At 47.7% G+C, this 17,563-nt stretch overlaps 1 protein-coding gene across 1 annotated transcript in view; it reads left to right on the forward strand.

Moving 5' to 3' along the window:
- ACADL (acyl-CoA dehydrogenase long chain) overlaps positions 1–17,563 on the forward strand; it is a 365,613-nt gene that overhangs the window by 162,313 nt on the left and 185,737 nt on the right. The window contains exon 7 of the mRNA XM_069225664.1: positions 12,601–12,702. Coding sequence (XP_069081765.1) covers positions 12,601–12,702 — 102 coding nt within the window. The remainder of the gene's footprint in view (positions 1–12,600; positions 12,703–17,563) is intronic.

The following is a 17,563-nucleotide window of genomic DNA, read 5'->3' on the forward strand; positions in this document are numbered from 1 at the left end:
GTTAGACCTAAGGAGAACTGTGATGTGCTACAAACAAGGAACACAATGCATCAAAGGGACCAACCAGTTTTTCGTTTGACACATAGGCCCTCATTACGAGGACCGGTTGCGGCTGCCAAAAGACCGAAATGGAGGCGGTAGTCCGACCACTGTATTACGAATCTCACACTGAACACTGCCCAAAAAACGGCCACAAATCCGAGTCTGCCAGGACGACCGAGGGCGGGAAAGAGGAGGTCCCAGCACCGCCACGCCAACCACATACCACCCTCCAGATTATGACCCACAAATCAGCACAGCAGTCATTTAACAGCAGAAAACCATTGGTGGTGCGAACCGCCGCGGTCAAAAACTCACCTCCACAAGAACACAAAAACACATTGGACAGTACAAAGTCCCAACACCTGAAACATGTACACACATCACACACACCTGCTCACTGCACCATATAACACCCCTAAACTCAACCCACAATCCTTTGCAACCACAACTACCAACACAGACAGTGAGGAGCACACAAACGGAAGACTCTGCACTTGGATACCAAATGCACACTCATCATGCCTCACACACTACACAACAGCACCAGGAACACAGTACACACATCACCACTACACATAAACACCACATTTATAAATCACACACAACCAATCACTCCCCACCCCACCTACTACCCTACACTGCACCCTTGCAAACAACACACACCACCACCACCCACAGCACAACCACCATGTCCCCTCAAAAGCACCCATGCTTCGCAGACAAAGAGCTGTGGGTCATGGTCAATGAAATTGTCAGGGTAGAACCACAACTGTTTAGAGCACAGGTCCAGCAAACATCCATAGCCAGAAAAATTGAGTTATGGCAGAGAATTGTCGACAGAATGAACTCAGTGGGCAACCATCCACGAACAAGGGAGGATATCCGGAAGAGGTGGAACGACCTACGGGGGAAGGTGTGTTTCATGACATCACAATACCAAATTGCCTTACAGAACTCTGGCGGTGTGCCCCCACCACCTCCCCCTGAGTACGCAAAGTGGGAGGAGAAGGTCTTGCCAATACTGCATCCTGAGGGCCTGACTGGAAAACCCAGAGACTGGAGTCTGGTAAGAAACTAACACTCCCCTGACACTAAGTAGTCCTAGCAAAAACAACAAGTGATGGACGGAATGCTGAACATTGTCAAACACTCACCCCCAGTCATAGATCTGGGTTTAATCCATCGTTCTTTTGCTCACCATGCCACCCCAGTTTGGACCCAGCCATATGCAAATCAGTCTTGACCCTGTTCCTCATGGGAACAGTCCAGACCGAACTGCCAAGCCAGGTCCTCACTGGACCGGAAACAAGCATCCTGGGACCGGTTTCGGGGTTTCACCCCTCATCAGCCAGGCTAGCTTGAATCCAGTGGCATGGGAAGCACGGGACCCACGTCTGGGCATACCCTTCCCACTTAGGGCGACAAAGCAAAAACAACAAGTGATGGACGGAATGCTGAACATTGTCAAACACTCACCCTTAGTGTTTACTAAGTAGTCCTAACCAGCATGCATCCTCACCACCCTGTCACTCCCCAAGACACCCATCTCCCATTCCACCTCACACCCATTCACTAATACCCCTCCCCTGCCTGCCAAACCACCACCCAGCCACATTGCCCACACAGTCCCTCTCAAGTGCACGGATACGACTGCCAAGAACAATCACTACAACTCCCACAATGCACCTGCCCATCTACAAGTAAGCCTGCTATACCCACTCCTGCATGTACAACCATTGCAGCAGCCACACCAACTGGATGCTTCGACTGAGGACCAAGACATCGCAATGACAGCAATGCTATACTCATACCTCCGCCCTCAAGGGAACATGGTACCTAGGTCACAATCCACTACCTACAAACAATACCTTCTGTGCTGCGTCTGTCATTGCCATGAGTAGGAATCAACCCAAGCCATTGTATGCATCAGACAAAGAGACACCCAATCACACCTCCACCATGTAACACTCTTCCACTCCATCCGCAGGTATCCCTGTAATTGTCACCATGGAGAGAAGGCCATGTACAGCCAGTCCTCCCCAGAATGAAGGCCTTGGTGAGGCCTAGGCATCTGGATGTCTGGACAATGACAACATTCCTGGCCCATCGGAGACCCCTGGTCATTCCACCACTCCCAGCCTCACCCGCCCACATGAAACCACCCCCCACCGAGTGGCAACAACAGCACAGCCAACCCCTCGTCCACAAACCTGTGTTACAAGGACTGTTTAATCAATAGTGTGCTCCACAGTACAGGGACCGGAGTTGACCCCTCAAAACTCAAGACAGTGAAGGTCCTGGTGACAGTGAGAGTGGGCACACTGTGCCAGTGGCACAGGGGGTGTGGGAGGGCACCTGTGGGCCAGAGGACAGGGCAGCCACGGGAGCCAAATTACCAGGAGTCCTTCTCACTAATCCTCGGAGCATATCAGCAATCCCAAGATAAGAGGGGCCAAATCTCACCATCTTCGGGAAAAACCAAAGGCGGCAGAGGGAATACCACCAGGAGGCCATACAGCAGTGGCAGGCACTCCATGGCCACCATTGCTGGGGTGCCACCTCCACCCACCAGCAGGCCCATTCTACTGGCAACCTCTTATCTGAGCCATCTACATCAGCGGCGGCCAGTGGACTGGAGGCCCTGCCAGGGGAGCGACAAGGCACTGACACCCCTCCCTCTGTAGCTGAGGACCCCCGCGCAAACGTGGTATTCCATCCAGGCATCTGCCTGGAGCAGATGCCAAGACCCACTGCCAGGAAGTGAACCTCTCCTGAACATCCTCCCTTGTGTGCCACTGACACATCTAGTTGAATGTTAAACGTCATGTCTCCTTTTTCCCATTGCCCTTGGACACTGGACCTGTACTACCTACAGCTTGCCATCTACTCTGATGATTTCATCCACCATGACCGCACTCAAGAACCGTTTGACAAAATATGTACAATAAACACTGTAGATCACAGCAAATGCATTTGTGCCTTGATTGTGTCATGTACAAATGTGTGGTCACCAATATGTAATGTGTGGCAATATCCCTCAACCAACAGTCAGTGCAAATAATAGTAGAGGGAGGCATCCTCTGCAAGGGACATAGTACATCAGAGAAGTCACATTAGACTTTTGTAAGGGATACAGTAGTCCAGCCACACACCAGAGTATATCCACTCATCCAACCTGAAAAAAGAACAACACAGGGACACACATCAGGAATTTAGGCATGGTGGCACTCAAAGCACTATTGTTATTGTCATCATTTTGGATTGCCAAGGAAACCGAGCACAACAGAGAACACTTCTACTACAACAAACACAATAATCCCCATGAGTAATACACACTAGCTGATAGCTACAATGGCCTCAACTCAACACTTCCAACTGTGAACCAAAATCGAATGGTTCAGGCAACTGGTAGGAGAGGGAAAGATACACTACACAGTCCATAGCTGAATTCACATCTGGACATAAGATAACAGCACACATTGTACACTACAGGACTGTTCATAGGAGATGTTAAACTAACATCCTGCATTGAGAACATATGTCTGAGTTTAGACCACTAACACTGATTCTGACATGCAATCTGTTGTCTACCAGTACCCACATATTGGGATAGGTAAATTGTACACCTCCACTGATGTACCTGGCCAAGTGGGCAATTGTCATTAAACAACGTGCAAGTATATCACCTGCTACAATACACAACATACCAGTATGTCACTGGAAGTACTAATTGATCCGTCTTAGTCAGCTGCACCATACTCATCTGCCTCCTCTTCACTTTGTATGTCACCATAATCATCCACTGGTGAGGCGGCCATCTCATCTGCCAGTAACAGTATCATATGTCTCAGGGCCAGATTGTGGAGCATGCAGCAAACAACTGTGATCTGGCACACCTTTGGGGGACTGTAGAGGACTGCACCTCCAGAAACGTGTAAACACCGGAATCTTACCCTAAGTAGCTTAAAAGTTCTCCCTAGCACACGCCTCGACCTGCCATGGGCCTCATTGAAACAGGTTTCCCCATCTGAGGCAGGGTACCTCACTGGTGTTAACAGCCAGAGAAAGTTAGAATAGCCTGAGTCACCTGTGTTAATAAAGGTAAGACTTGTTACAATCCAGGTACAAGCACAGGGAAGATTGTGTTGACACATGCACCAACAGACTATCATCCATATTGATACGTACCAAAGAGCCAAAAGCGCTGTCTCTGTAGTTGTACCATCATGTGTGGGACATTGCTGTTCCTCAGAATGTAGTTGTCATGCACAGATCCAGAAAACTTTGCTGTCACTTGGGAGATGTACTGGTCCACTAGACACACCACCTGAACATTGGTTGAGTGATGGCTTTTCCTGTTCTTATACACTTTTTCATTAACACTGGGAGGGACCAAAGCAATATGGGTGCCATCAACAGCCCCTATCACATGAGGGTTGTGTCCTAGCTCATAGATGTTTGCCTTCACAGTGGGCAAATCAGCAGGTTGTTGGAACCTGATGTAGCTTTCCAGGTGTTTCAGAAAAGCACACAGTACATCCTCCAACGTGCTGCTGAACATGGGCTGTGACATCCCTGCAGCCAGGCCCACCATAATCTAGAAGGACCCTGTGGCAAGGAAGTGTAGTACTGACAACACTTGTACTTTGGGAGGGATGGCATAGGGATTGCGGATGCCAGGAGGTAAATCGGGCTCCAACTGGGCAGATACGTCCATGATAGCCGATTCAGTCGGTACACTGGTGCATTCCTCCTTATCCTCATGACATGGAATCTAGGATAGAGAGGAGAGACACTACAATGTGTCAAGCACTCCACACGTTAATGTACAAAATCTTGTGCCACACACCTAACACTGCAGACATGCCTGAAAAGTGGACACTAAATAGTGTAAGCAGGAGTGCCATTTCAATAATTCTCGAAGCCCGTTGCTTGCCCTGTACTATAGTTTCTGGCACACAACACATGTGTAATGTATGTTGTGTGCATAGACGGGTCCAGCACAGACCATGTATGTAGAAATGTCAGTAACAATAGGGGGTCACACAGCCTACGAGGCAGCGAGTAGGTGGACATGCACTAAATGTGACATCTGCCCATTTGTCAGCTCTGTGCCTTGACTGTGACATGTATGAGCCTAACCATGTTCGCACAAAATGGGCCCGCGCAGCATTCAGGACACATAAGGACCATGACGCACTTATATTTAACAGCGACAAGCCATTGATTGTTCATAAAATGGCAGCCACCTGTCCTGCATCACAGGACAGATACAGATGGAAGTGATGCAAGTCCGCCAGATTTTGCCATCATGGCCGTAGGCGGTCACAGCCGCCATGCAACTTTTCATTGGCTTATATTGCTGGTTATGGGGGACTGAGGCCAATGATGATCACCGCCGGCAGTGACGGTCATGTACGTGGCGGCCGTGACCGCCATTTTCTGCAGCCTAGCTCCCTTGACTCCTGACACTCCTGCTAGCAAGACCTCCACAGCCTGAGCTGCTGTCTTCTATCTCTTGGAGCCATCATGCCACGTCCTGCAGGTAATAGGGCTCTGGCATTCAACCAAGAAGAGCTGGAGAAGCTGGTTGAAGGGGTCCCACCCCTGTATGGGGCACCAGAGGAGCAGGTGAGCCCCATGCCATTGTCGTGTGTGAAAGGGGTGTGTGACAAGGTGAATGGCGTAGGTATACCGGCCACGGGGTACATGCATGCTAGGAGCATGGAGTTAAAGCATGTGTGCCAATGGATTTGGGTGGGAATGTGGTGTGGCTGATGTGATTGCTTTTTCCTTCTGTCTGTGTCACCCATCCAGGTTAGTGCCCATCGTAACAAGGGGATTTGGCATAGCCGGTGCAGCACCCATCGTTGGAAGCGGTAGGAGGACCTGAGATGCTGGGCCCGGAAGACCGCGGAAGCCCAGATGGGGATGTCCTCCCAGTGAGGGAGGGGTGCCCGTTGGACCCTGACCCACCCCCCTATTGGCCCGCATTTTGGCGGTGGAATACTCTGAGGTGGATGGGCGCTAGAGGGCGGCACAGCAGCGACAAGGGAGTAAGTACTGATTGTTACCTCACACATGTTAGGTCTTGATTGGGTGGCTTACTAGTGGGAAGCTGTGATTGTGGTCATTGGTACATACATTTCAATATTGGGTATCAGTCACCCTGGAATGGTAAAATTTGTAGATATGTGACAATACTGTGCTGTCAGTGGATGTAGAGTTCACATTGCCAGTGGTTGTGTAGGTTTGAACAACCTAATCATTGTGTCTGACCAGTTCCAACCAACTGTATCAGTGTATCTGAGGTGTAAATGTGATCCCATCTGTGGTAATCTCCTGGAATAATCGAGACAGTATAGATATCGTACTGTAGCTGCCGGTGGACTGATAGTGGGGCTGGGATCACAGTTCCACCACATGAAGGGCCTCATTGGGACAGGAGTATTGCCCTGATAGTTGACGAGGCAAACATATGTTAACTTAAGAGTGTAGGGCATGTGTAGGGAAACACCCATAGGATACTGGTTACAGAGATTTCATGAGGCCAGATTGAACATCAAGTGTAGTATTTAGAGCTATCATTGTGTTGACTTGACCTTACAGCAGTGGGATGGTACTACATGCGGTAAGTCACCAGGAAGGTGTTTTCATGTCAGGTATGACATAGCCCTGGCAATTCTCGTGCTGCTATGCATAGTCACTGGCTTCATCATGTCAATATGCCAAATTGTGTGCACATCTGATGTTCAGTTCCCACTGCAGCTTGCCTTGGCCAATCGGTATTATCAGACTTGCAGTGCACTAGTTATGGTATGGCTTGCCATGCTGTGTCGGAGATGTAAATGTTCATATGTGTCTATGGGAGGTATGTATTGACCCGTATCCACCCCATCTCTCTCTGTCTCTCCTTCCCTTTCTTTCTCTTTCTTTGTGTGCATATCAGCATCATCAGGCGTTGGAGAAGCCGCACAGGCGAGTTGGGAAGCAGCAGCCCACGAGACCCAGGAGGCTGATACCAGCGAAGCCGAGGAACCCAGTGGACATAGGGTGAGGGAGTGCCATGGGGGTCACCGGATCGACAACATCATCTTGTGATTCCTCCTCTTATGGACACTCCTTTGCGGTGGCGGACCCATTTGGGACCACCCGAGCAACATCATTGTCTGCCACCACCTTTTTAGCACTGCCCTTCATGTTGCTCCCCACGGTCAACCCAGGAGAGTGGGCATCTCCTTCGCTGCAGGCACCTCTGACCCTGCCCCAGTCAGCCCTCCTGCCCTAAGTGAGGAGTCCATTGACCTCTTGAGGTCAATCTCTGTGGGTCAGTCAACCATCATGAATTATCATCAAGGGACTGGCAGCTCAAGTCCAGCAGAGCAGTGCATTCCTGGAAGGCATTCGTGGTGTCCTGGCTGGCCTGCAGAGATCCTTACAGGCTCTGGCCACCTCACTGCCGGCAGCCAGTCACCCTTTGTCTCCCGTCCACCCACCGGTTCCCAATCCCAAAGCCCTCTTTCCACACCCATACAAAGCACACATTCACACAGCCCTGCATCCACCTCAACAGACACTATTGCCACTGACAAACACACGCACCACAGGACCCACCACCGGCATAAACAGACAACACCCACCTGCAGTCACAAGAACATCCACTCCCTGCACAGACTCCCCCCACCACTCCCCCCTTCACAGATACTACACCACTCACACCTGCTGGCACAACACCAACACTTTCTGATCCAGCCACACGTCCCATCATACCCACAGTCAGCACATTAACAGACCCACAGACATCCACCCCAGCCACCACATCCACACACACCACAACCACTGACACCCCCACATGCAGCACATGTACCGTACCTGCGGACACCACCCCAACAGTCACCCACCCATCCAGCATAGCATCTCCCAGCACAAACTCACTCTCCTCCCAACAGCTAAACACCCGCACTCACCCACCCAATAGACATCCAGCACACACAAGCATTCCACGCATGCACCTGCACCCACAACACCCACAAAGACACATCTTACCACCACTCCCTTTCCCTCCACTCCTAAGCCCTTTTCCCATGACCACCCTTGTGTCCCTAAGAAACTTGTCCTTTATGAATTTTCCCGGTTCCCTCCCCCTCTCCCACCCTGTGATTCCCTAAAGCACCCTGTGTCCCTCACCATGCCCAGCCCTTCCACCTCCAAGTCATCCCCTTCCACCCCTGGTGTTACTCAAGCCCCTCTCCCTGTTGGAAAGTCTGATTTCCCCCCCCCCCCCCCCCCAAACCTGAGGTACCACCTCCCAAGCCCAAATCCCCACCTCCACACCCACCCGCTCACCCCTGAGGTGCCTGCCTGCCCCCTTGTTGTCCCAACACTGTGGAGGTCATTTTGAAGTCAGGAGTCAAATTGGGGCAATTTGTGGTGTCATTTGCCATGGGCACCATGAACTATGAACTGGCCAACGGCCTCATATTTGTATATAGTTTTTATGACCTTTCATGGTTGAATACATCTGGTCCAACCTGGTGTTGGTATCGATGGTAACATGCTTGTCCTGGCTTTCCTTTGACTTGGATGTTTTGTGTTTGTGGGCTTTGATTTGTCTGTGTGTGAGTTGTGTATGTTGGTTGTGCTAAATGTTGTGCCTGGGCTGTGTGTGTGTGTGTGGGGCCCTGCCTTTGGTCCTGCTGCTATTGGTGTGTTTTGTGTCTGTGATACGATTGTGTAGTTCCGTGCATGTGTGTAGCTAAGTTGTGCATTGTACATGGTGTGATGTGTTGTGGTGGTGTTGTGTGCCAGTGTGGTTTTGTGTGTGTGGTGATGGCCATGTCACTTGCATTGTAAGTTGAGTGGGCGTGGTGTCACATTTCGTACGTTGTATGTGTATGCGATTGGTTGCGAGTTGTTTTTGCGTGTTGTCAGTATGTGTTGTCATGTGTAGGTGTGCAGTGCTATGGGTTGGCAACGCATTTGTGTAGTTGAGATTGTGATGTTGTGTGACTCTGTAGTGTTGTGTATGGGTGTTTTAACCTGTGGCGATGATCTGTGTGTGCGGGGTAGTATGTATGTGTGTGTGTGTGATGTATGTGTGTTTTGTGTGTGCATGTGTGTGTGGGTATGGGCGTGTGTGTGGCAGTCGCTAACCGTCCATTATGTGTGTGTTGTGTGTGTTCTAATACCTTTCCCTCCAGTGTGTGCTAGGTGGGTGTACTTACGGTTGTTGTTGTCCTAGTTGTCGCCAGTTCCGGACACGCAGGGTGACCAGGAGCAGTGGAAAGACTTCAAGTTCTGGTTCTATGGCGGCTCCGAACGTGTCTGTGTTCCTGAAGTTGAGTGTCTCCTTGTGTAGCATTCGGTTCCACCAGGGTTTTGGTGGCGGTGTGACCATGCCAAAAATACTGGCGGTGTGCAACCTTGTAATACGCCATCCGCTGCGGCCCCTCCGCACTGGCGGTACTGGCTATAAATTGGCTGTGTTCCGTTGGGAAGACCACCATGGTCATAATGTGGCGGTCTGCACCGCTACCCTGGCGACGGTGCGACCGCCACTGCAGACATGGCGGTACTCGCCAAACTCGTAATGCGGGCCATAGTCTTTAGGCACAGTGGTCACAAAGAGAACTTGGCAAGATGGATAAAACTGTGGCAATAATGTGTATAGTTCATTCCACCAGGAAGAAGAGAGCCACACTTGCACCCACAGTTTCTTTTCTAGCTATCCTTAAGAGTGTTCTTTCTTCCAAGAGATGTTTAGAGAATGATGGTGTAGACTAGAGGGTGTGGATCTTTTTAATTCTCACATAGCCAGCTCATGCGCTGCCTCTTCAAGACCTTTTGTCTAAGTCAGACACTGGGCTTAGAGGCTGCCTCTGCTTCTTAGTGGTCTTCTGTCGTAGGCTGCCTTCCTCTTCATGTGTTAGTGCCTCCCCTGGAGCATGGACGATTTACTTACTTGTGTTCTTTCAGTACTCATTTTGTTAGGCACAACATTTTTCTCTGTCTTTAATCACTCTACAAATGTGTGTTTTTAAGCGGTCTCCACTCAGTATTCCTCCCCAGCCAACCCTCAGCTATTCATCTGCTAGCCCCAAGCATCTCACTCACACTCTGCCATCAACCTGTTATAGTCGGCCTGCTCCCAGTCCTCCTCCCCTCTGTTTGTCACCCCAACTCACCCTCCCTCCCCCAGTTTCCTCCCACCACCCCCGTTCCCCTCTTGCTTCCCACCACGTTGCCAGTGGTGGCTACATCATAGTACTTTTGTTTCCCCCAGCCTCCCTTGTCCGTGTTGCCCCCCACATGCCCGCCATCCCTCCATGTTGTCTGCCACCCATCCTCTCACCCAGCCAGCTATAAAAAAAATGCCATGCCCACATCATAGTTCTTTTTTGCTAATTTACTTTCAGCCAAGCTGCACAGCAGCCATGCTGCTGTACAACATGGCTAAAAAGGCATTGTCGGAGCCAATAGCGCTATTGTTGGTGCGACCTGTTGGGTTTGCCAATGCTTGTTTTCACCATTTTGAGGGGGAGCTATGTCTTCAAGAATCTCAGCTGTACATGTTTTAAATGTAAATGTTGAGACGGTCAAGTCATTGCAGTGGCTGGTAGAAGAGGGTTTATGCATAGATTGGCAACATGGTTGTTAATATCAAGATTTTTGATAAAATTATAATATCTAATGTACCCCCTTTTGATATGGGTTAGCCTAATGCAGGGTTAGACATGGTTGTTACCAAGGAAACGATGGTGAACCAAACAGTACTGTAGAAACCTTGGGTTTCCTGCAAAGCAAATTGAAATCTCCTTAGAAGATATTTGTCTAGATAATTTTTTTTGTTTTAGATCACTGCGCTCGCAGTGCATAATAGAAAAGTCATTGAGAATGACTAGATTCATAATATTGTGAAATGGATCACTGAACCCGGTATCTTTAAGCACAAGTAAATCAAGCTTGTCAGTCACATCAACAATTTCTACTCCATGTTTAACTTCTGATTGACAGTTTTGTAGAATACAGCTCAATGTTAATTTTGCATGTGTCGCATGAGGAGTTGATATGGTTCTACTTAAATCTTAACAAAGTTACTGCAGACGACCTTTCTATCAGATCAAGTTTAAGTTCAGAGCCCGTCAGGATTGCCATTTTACGCCCTGATTCAAAATGAGGAGAGTTGCAGTCCGTTCCAGGTACTTTGTTATTGATGTATACGAGGAGAAGTAGGGTCAAAGCTCCGAAGCAAGGCGTGAAAATCTTCTTTATAGATAAATAAGAGAGGATTTAGTTCAGCCAAGAGTACTGATTCTTCATTTGCATAGTTCACAAGGCTGATCTCCTGGGGGTGTGAGGTGGTATTGGCTGAGTGAGATTAGGGATGCTTGTAAATTGGATAAGATGTAAGCGAACTGACACATCATGTTAATGTTGCAATCCAGTGGTTCCCAACCTGTGATCGGGAGACCCCTGGGGGTCCGCAAAGCCTCCTCCAGGGGTCCGCGACTGCTTAGAAAATTAAATAATATTAACAGATTAGGTCCCCAGCTTTAAGTATTGACTCGGTGGTGGGTCCCCGATTTTAATAATGATTCAGTGGGGGTCCCAGGGTTCCAGTAATGATAAAGTGGGGGTCCACAGAAATCAAAAGGTTGGGAACCACTTTTGTAGTAATTTTGTTGAGGAAGGTTTCCCAACAAAAATGTGTTGGCTTTGTTCTGCATATCAAGGATCAGTTTATATCAGACCAAACCTATTTGCTGGGATTCACTGTGTTTGGGTGGGGGGATGGGGGATAAATACCAGGCCAAAGTTTGGCATAGTCTCTGTATTCTGGGAGTTGAAACCATTTAGATTGGAACTAGTTTAGAAAGTCAAGGCAATTGTCCTAGACTCTAAGGGTGGACCATGTCTAACTAAGTTAGGTTTTGGACTGTCGGCTTCCCTAATCGTCTAAAAGTCAAGCTTTGCTTCCAGGCCAGAAGGCAGCATGAGGTCAGATGTCCAGGAATCAAAGCTGCTTGGATTAGATCGGGCCTACTTGGGATGCCCAGGAGGGCAGGACCTCTTACCAAGGTGTGTGGCAGTGTCCTGGTCAGAGCTGAACTGAAGCATTAGGCCTGTCTCCTCATGAGACAGATAAAAATAAAAGAAAAATAATGCTAATTTGTGGGAGAACGACTTTTTAGGTTGTTTGCATCCTTGAAATGGTTTGGGCTGGTGGCAGCCTCTAAAGCCAATGCCTAAAGCCAGTTGGACAGTGGTCAGTGGCCGAAGGGGTTCTATCCAAAAGCCTGTTTCTGTATCTGTATGTATCCATATCTTTAGTGGTGTGTGGTAACAGTTAAAGTTGTCTACAAGCAAGACTTAAAAAGTTGGTTTGGGTTCTACCTCTGGTCCCTTGCTGCCTCATTGTGTGCAAGGTGACAGAATTAAAAACTGGAATGTGTGCTCTGGTATTTCAAAAGAATACCCACACCATAATCAGGCTTTGTATTCTGAGACCTGTTTACTATTCGTTCTTTTAATTTATAGTCTTGATCTGTTTGTTTCCAGGACACAGCAGAGTTGTTCTTTGAGGATGTTCGTCTCCCAGCGGATGCACTTCTTGGAGAAGAGAACAGGGGCTTTTATTATCTGATGGCTGAGCTCCCACAAGTAAGAATCGAGGCATAATTGACTGTATGCCAACAATATTATGACCCACAGTAGTGTGTAGATGTAGAAAATCAAATACCAAATAATCAATCACAAGTGCATTGACCATGCAGGAATAATGACCTCCCCCACAAAGCCCTCTAGTTATCTTAATGCGGCCAGATCATTGCAGACTCTAAGTGATTATAAGCAAATGATCAAAATAACCAGCACTTCTGTTTGTGCCATATATCTGGCATTACATACAGTTGATTAAAGTCTGTAGCAGGCCTTTTGTGATGTTTGTATAATCATGAAGAACAGTGTTTTTTCTTACAAGGAATTTATCCAGCTCTTTGCAGCTCTGTCTTTATAATTGCTGTCCCTGCCATTTGGAAAGACAGCCATTTATTTGCACAAGAATGCTGTTCCTCTTTGGATCTTCAGAGCATGTATGTATTTCTGTACAAGGCGTCAAGTTGTAGTAAAATGTTTATGAATGGTTTTGTTTTCTGTCTTGGCAATAGCACTTTCCTTGGACTTGGATGCCATACAGGTGGGTTTCCTTGCTTGTTGCTGGGTCTACCTGTTGCCTAACTCCTCTTATCTGTGGTATTTTCCTCTTATTCCCTTGCTTTCACTCCAGTTTCTCGTCCAGTTTCCATAAAAGCCCCTCTTGTTTCTTCCAACTCCAAGTTTATGTTTCTTCCAATTCCAAGTTTATTTTTGACTCCTTCCCTTCATGACTTTATTTAAAATAGTCCTTTGTCACCCATACTTTCTCCCCTGCTTCATTTTGGCATCTAAATATGTTTTAAACATGAACTGCCCTTCTTGCCAGATACCCAGCATGTCCCAGCATCTAGGAAAAGACACCACTGCACATCATAGGTCATGTTGGATCTCTATGGCTTACTCAAATTATAAACCAGTAGCCAGTTTCATAATGTTTAACAAGTTCTGCTTTTCACCGTCTCTCCGGTTCACTACACAAATACCCCCTTGCCCCAAAAAACAATCTCCCCACCACTAGCATTTCTTGATGTATCACACGGATCATCGCTCTGCATTAACAAATGAGATTTCGATAGGCCTATCTTCATGAAGTGAGTAGTACATGAAATATTGTGAATAACCACCCATCCAAGAAAGGATAAATCCAGCCTGAGACATCTTAGGCTTCACTGGCTAGTTAGATGGGATCTGGTGCATGCTGGCCATTGTTTTCCCAGGAGCAAAAGGTGAAACCCCCTTAGCTATAATTGTAGAGTAACACTGAAAACCTGTTGAGAGTTCAGTAAGAAAAACGGATAAGAGTGGCCCTGATGGTATCGATGGTGTAATTATACACATTATGCCTGTGGTATGCCCACCTTAACATCTCAATTCACTTGTTTGTAATGGAACAATTTAAGCACTTCTCTGTACCATTGTTGTAACTGTTGCATAGATCCACCGTACGCTCTTCTGCTTTGTAAGATAGTATTTTCATTGATGGCCTAAAATGTTTGAAGAATTCCCACCTACAGAGGGTACCTGGGAATAATTACGTGCTACGTGCAGAGACCCAAAAGACTGATATACAGTATAAAGATGAAGAATCTTGCATAATGAAATGCAGCAAACATTCACAAAAAGCCTGTCTAGGCATTTTCAGAATATTAATACTCTACAGTATTTCATTAAATCAGAGATGATCTCATCATCTTGCAGCACCAAGGAAGAGAGCCTGCTGCCTATCATGCCTAAATGGAGGAGGTGGAGTAGCCTTATAAGCTTGCATTGGAAGGGTAAGTTAATTAAACTGCCCATAAAGAAGTCCAGTGGTTTCCATATTCAGTGAGGCCCTGTACCTGCAGCTGCTTCACAGAGTAATTTATCTTTCCTCGCTCATCAGTGAGATCCTGAAACGCCTTGGATATTTTCTAACCTGTTATTTTTTTTATCCTGTAAGAATCTGCATTTTTTTTTTTTGTACTTCACTCTACACTTTTAATGGTGGAAAGCATTTAAATTTCGTCTTATTTTCATTGTGATTGTTTTCCAGCACTATACCCTTACTTTTGTGAAGTCAGCTTCATTTGGAAGGTAGAAAACTGTCACAAACCCCCAGACGTACTGTGTGTTATATCTCCCAGCTTCATAGACAAAAGTCATCAGACTGGACCAGAGAAAGGAAAAACAGAACCCTAGAGAAGCATCAGCTTCTGTCATTATTGTGCCTTCCTCCTCTTAGGCTACAGATGTGCTTACTCGTTGGTGTGACCCGTTGTGTATCCTTAGGTTCTCGGCTCTGTGGTCAGACAATTTTGATGTCTTGTTCGGGTCCAGGGCTCTCCAGGCCTCCCCTCACCTCCTCAATGCACGACAGTGTCTCCATGATGGAAAGGACTTTGTTTCATTTCTGCCCGAAGTGTTGTGCCAAATATCAGAGGACAGGCCTTCACTAAGTCTGTAACTGCTGTTTTCCCCGACCACCAGGAGGACTCCTCATTCCTCACCTTTCGGAATAAGAATACACTAAGAATCGCTAAGCCTGTTATATCACCTCAGCAGCAATGACATACCGCCAAGAGGATGGCACCCCTAACCTCTTCAGAGACCAAAACACCGAGGAACACCGACAGCACAGGCTTTTGGTGCCAAAGTAGAGGAGCGGTCATCAGAGGAGTGTCCAGCTCCAACACTGACATTGAAGAGCCACCACCTGTACAGTGTCAAGGTTTATTGCAGTGAGTACTAACCTCCAACTGACTGCCTCGCAACATCACTCTCACTCTGAGGAAGCTAGAGCCTCGACCTCACAGGCCAGTCATAAGACCGCCGGTCTGTCAATGCTACAAGTTCATGGACAGCACCAAACAGAGGTGTCAGACCCATTGCCTATCCAATACTCTGCATTGAAGTCCAACTTAAAGCGCCCGTCCACTATGCTGCTTCAGCTCCAGTCTCGAAGACGCCATTGAGGCTCACATAGGAGTCAGACATTCCAAGCTGAAATCCAGCTTTGCACTAGGACGTCACTGAAAACCTTTGCATCTGAAAAATATCAACATCCATTGCCGGCTCCTCTGCTGCTTCCCAGGAGCACATTTAGCCACTCGGTGATTATAAGCAAATTATCAAAATAATCACAACTTCTGTTTGTGCCCTAAATCCGGCATTACATACAGTTGATGGAGCCAATCCTCCAGCACCTCCAAGAGGATATTGATGCCAGACAGCAACAAATACACATCCAGCATGCCTCTGGGTGGATCTTAGCCATTCTTCAGCCAAAGCAAAGGACCCTGTTCCTCCGAAGCGGTAACTGACTTCTGAAGAAGTCTTAAATCTACCTTTAGAGCCGCCGCCTAAATAGTCTCTCAGTCACCTCTGTTGCCTCCTCCACTTCCTCCTCCTCAACCTTTGCCTCCTGCTCCACTCCCTATTAGACCATCCTCACTACTACTGCTTGTGGACCCTTTGCCACATTCACCTAAGGGTTTTCTTCTAAGGGGGCAGGTGGTGAATAGTCCTGGGTCCCCATATGACTCTTCATATGACACACATCTCACAATGACCCTTGGGAGGATTATGAGGTGGAGCCCCCTGCTGATACTGACCCGGATATCTACTCCTTCAAACTCCAGCCGACACCACCACATATCATCAGATTTTGCAATGGTCAGCCACTTTTCACAAGGTGAGGATCCACACGCAGCCTGAGGAGGATGAGTTCCTCATGAAGACTCTCTCTCCTCCACCCATAGGGCTATGCAGTATTTGCCTATGCTTAGGGGGGATGCTGAGGCCTGCTACCAATATCTTTGAGTAACCATTAAAGGTAAGGGTAATCTTGCCTAGAGTTAATAGGAAATACAAGGTATCCCCTTTCGACCCACCTTACGTCAGGGGTCAACTGCCACCCTGACTTCCTGGTGGTAGACATAGCACAGAAGCATGCTAATTCTGAGGATACAAGAGATGCACCCCCTGCTGACCGCAAGAGTAAAAAGATTGATGCAGCAGGCAAACGTGTTGCCATCCAACCTGCCTGGTATTGCTAATTCAGTGGCTTGCTCTTCTCTATATGACAGGGCTCACTAGGATGAAAATGAGGAGTTAATTCAACACCCAACAACATAGCCTAGGCTTACCATTAACGCTAGGACGTCCCATCTCCAACCCCTGCAAATACAACCCCCCTTCCTTGGGGCTGTACTTGGCTCCCACCAAGGGAAAGCATACCCCACCCTGGCAAGAGTACAAGCCTCCAAGCATTGCTTCCTCTTTTTCAGCCAGATCAGGTAAGTCAGAAAGATCATGCTTCTCTCAGACATGGTGATCTCTTGCATTGCTATAGTCCCACATTCAGAATCACACAAGTCTGTTGCAGGAGTGCCTAGCAGCACAATGGTCACAAGTGGAGGGTCAGTGGGAGGATATAGGGCAAATCTGTGTCCGTACTCAAGGCTTTCCTTTGTCACATTCAACACAGCGTGACATTAGTTCAGACAGACTACACAACTGCCATGTTTTACTCATAGAAACAGGGCGGCACACACTCAATGCAGTTTTATGCTCTAGATGGGGACATTTGGCGATGGGCAGTACATCACAAAGTCCACCTAATGGTGGAGCACATGCCAGGACGGAAAACAATTTAGCAGACCTGCTCAGCAGAATGCTGAAACAAGTCCACGTGGAAAATTCAACCCCAAGTCCTCATACCGTATTTTCAACATTCAGGAGTCCCCGAGATAGACCTGTTTGTCACCAAAGAAAACACAAAATGCCCAACTTCACCTCCGGGTTCCCACAGTCCATTGACAATGAACTATAGATGAATTGGTCAGGAATATTCGCCTAAGCTTTTCTGCCAATCCCACATCTTCAATTG

This window comes from Pleurodeles waltl, chromosome 3_1, assembly GCF_031143425.1.
Source record: "Pleurodeles waltl isolate 20211129_DDA chromosome 3_1, aPleWal1.hap1.20221129, whole genome shotgun sequence".
Lineage (NCBI taxonomy): Eukaryota > Metazoa > Chordata > Amphibia > Caudata > Salamandridae > Pleurodeles > Pleurodeles waltl.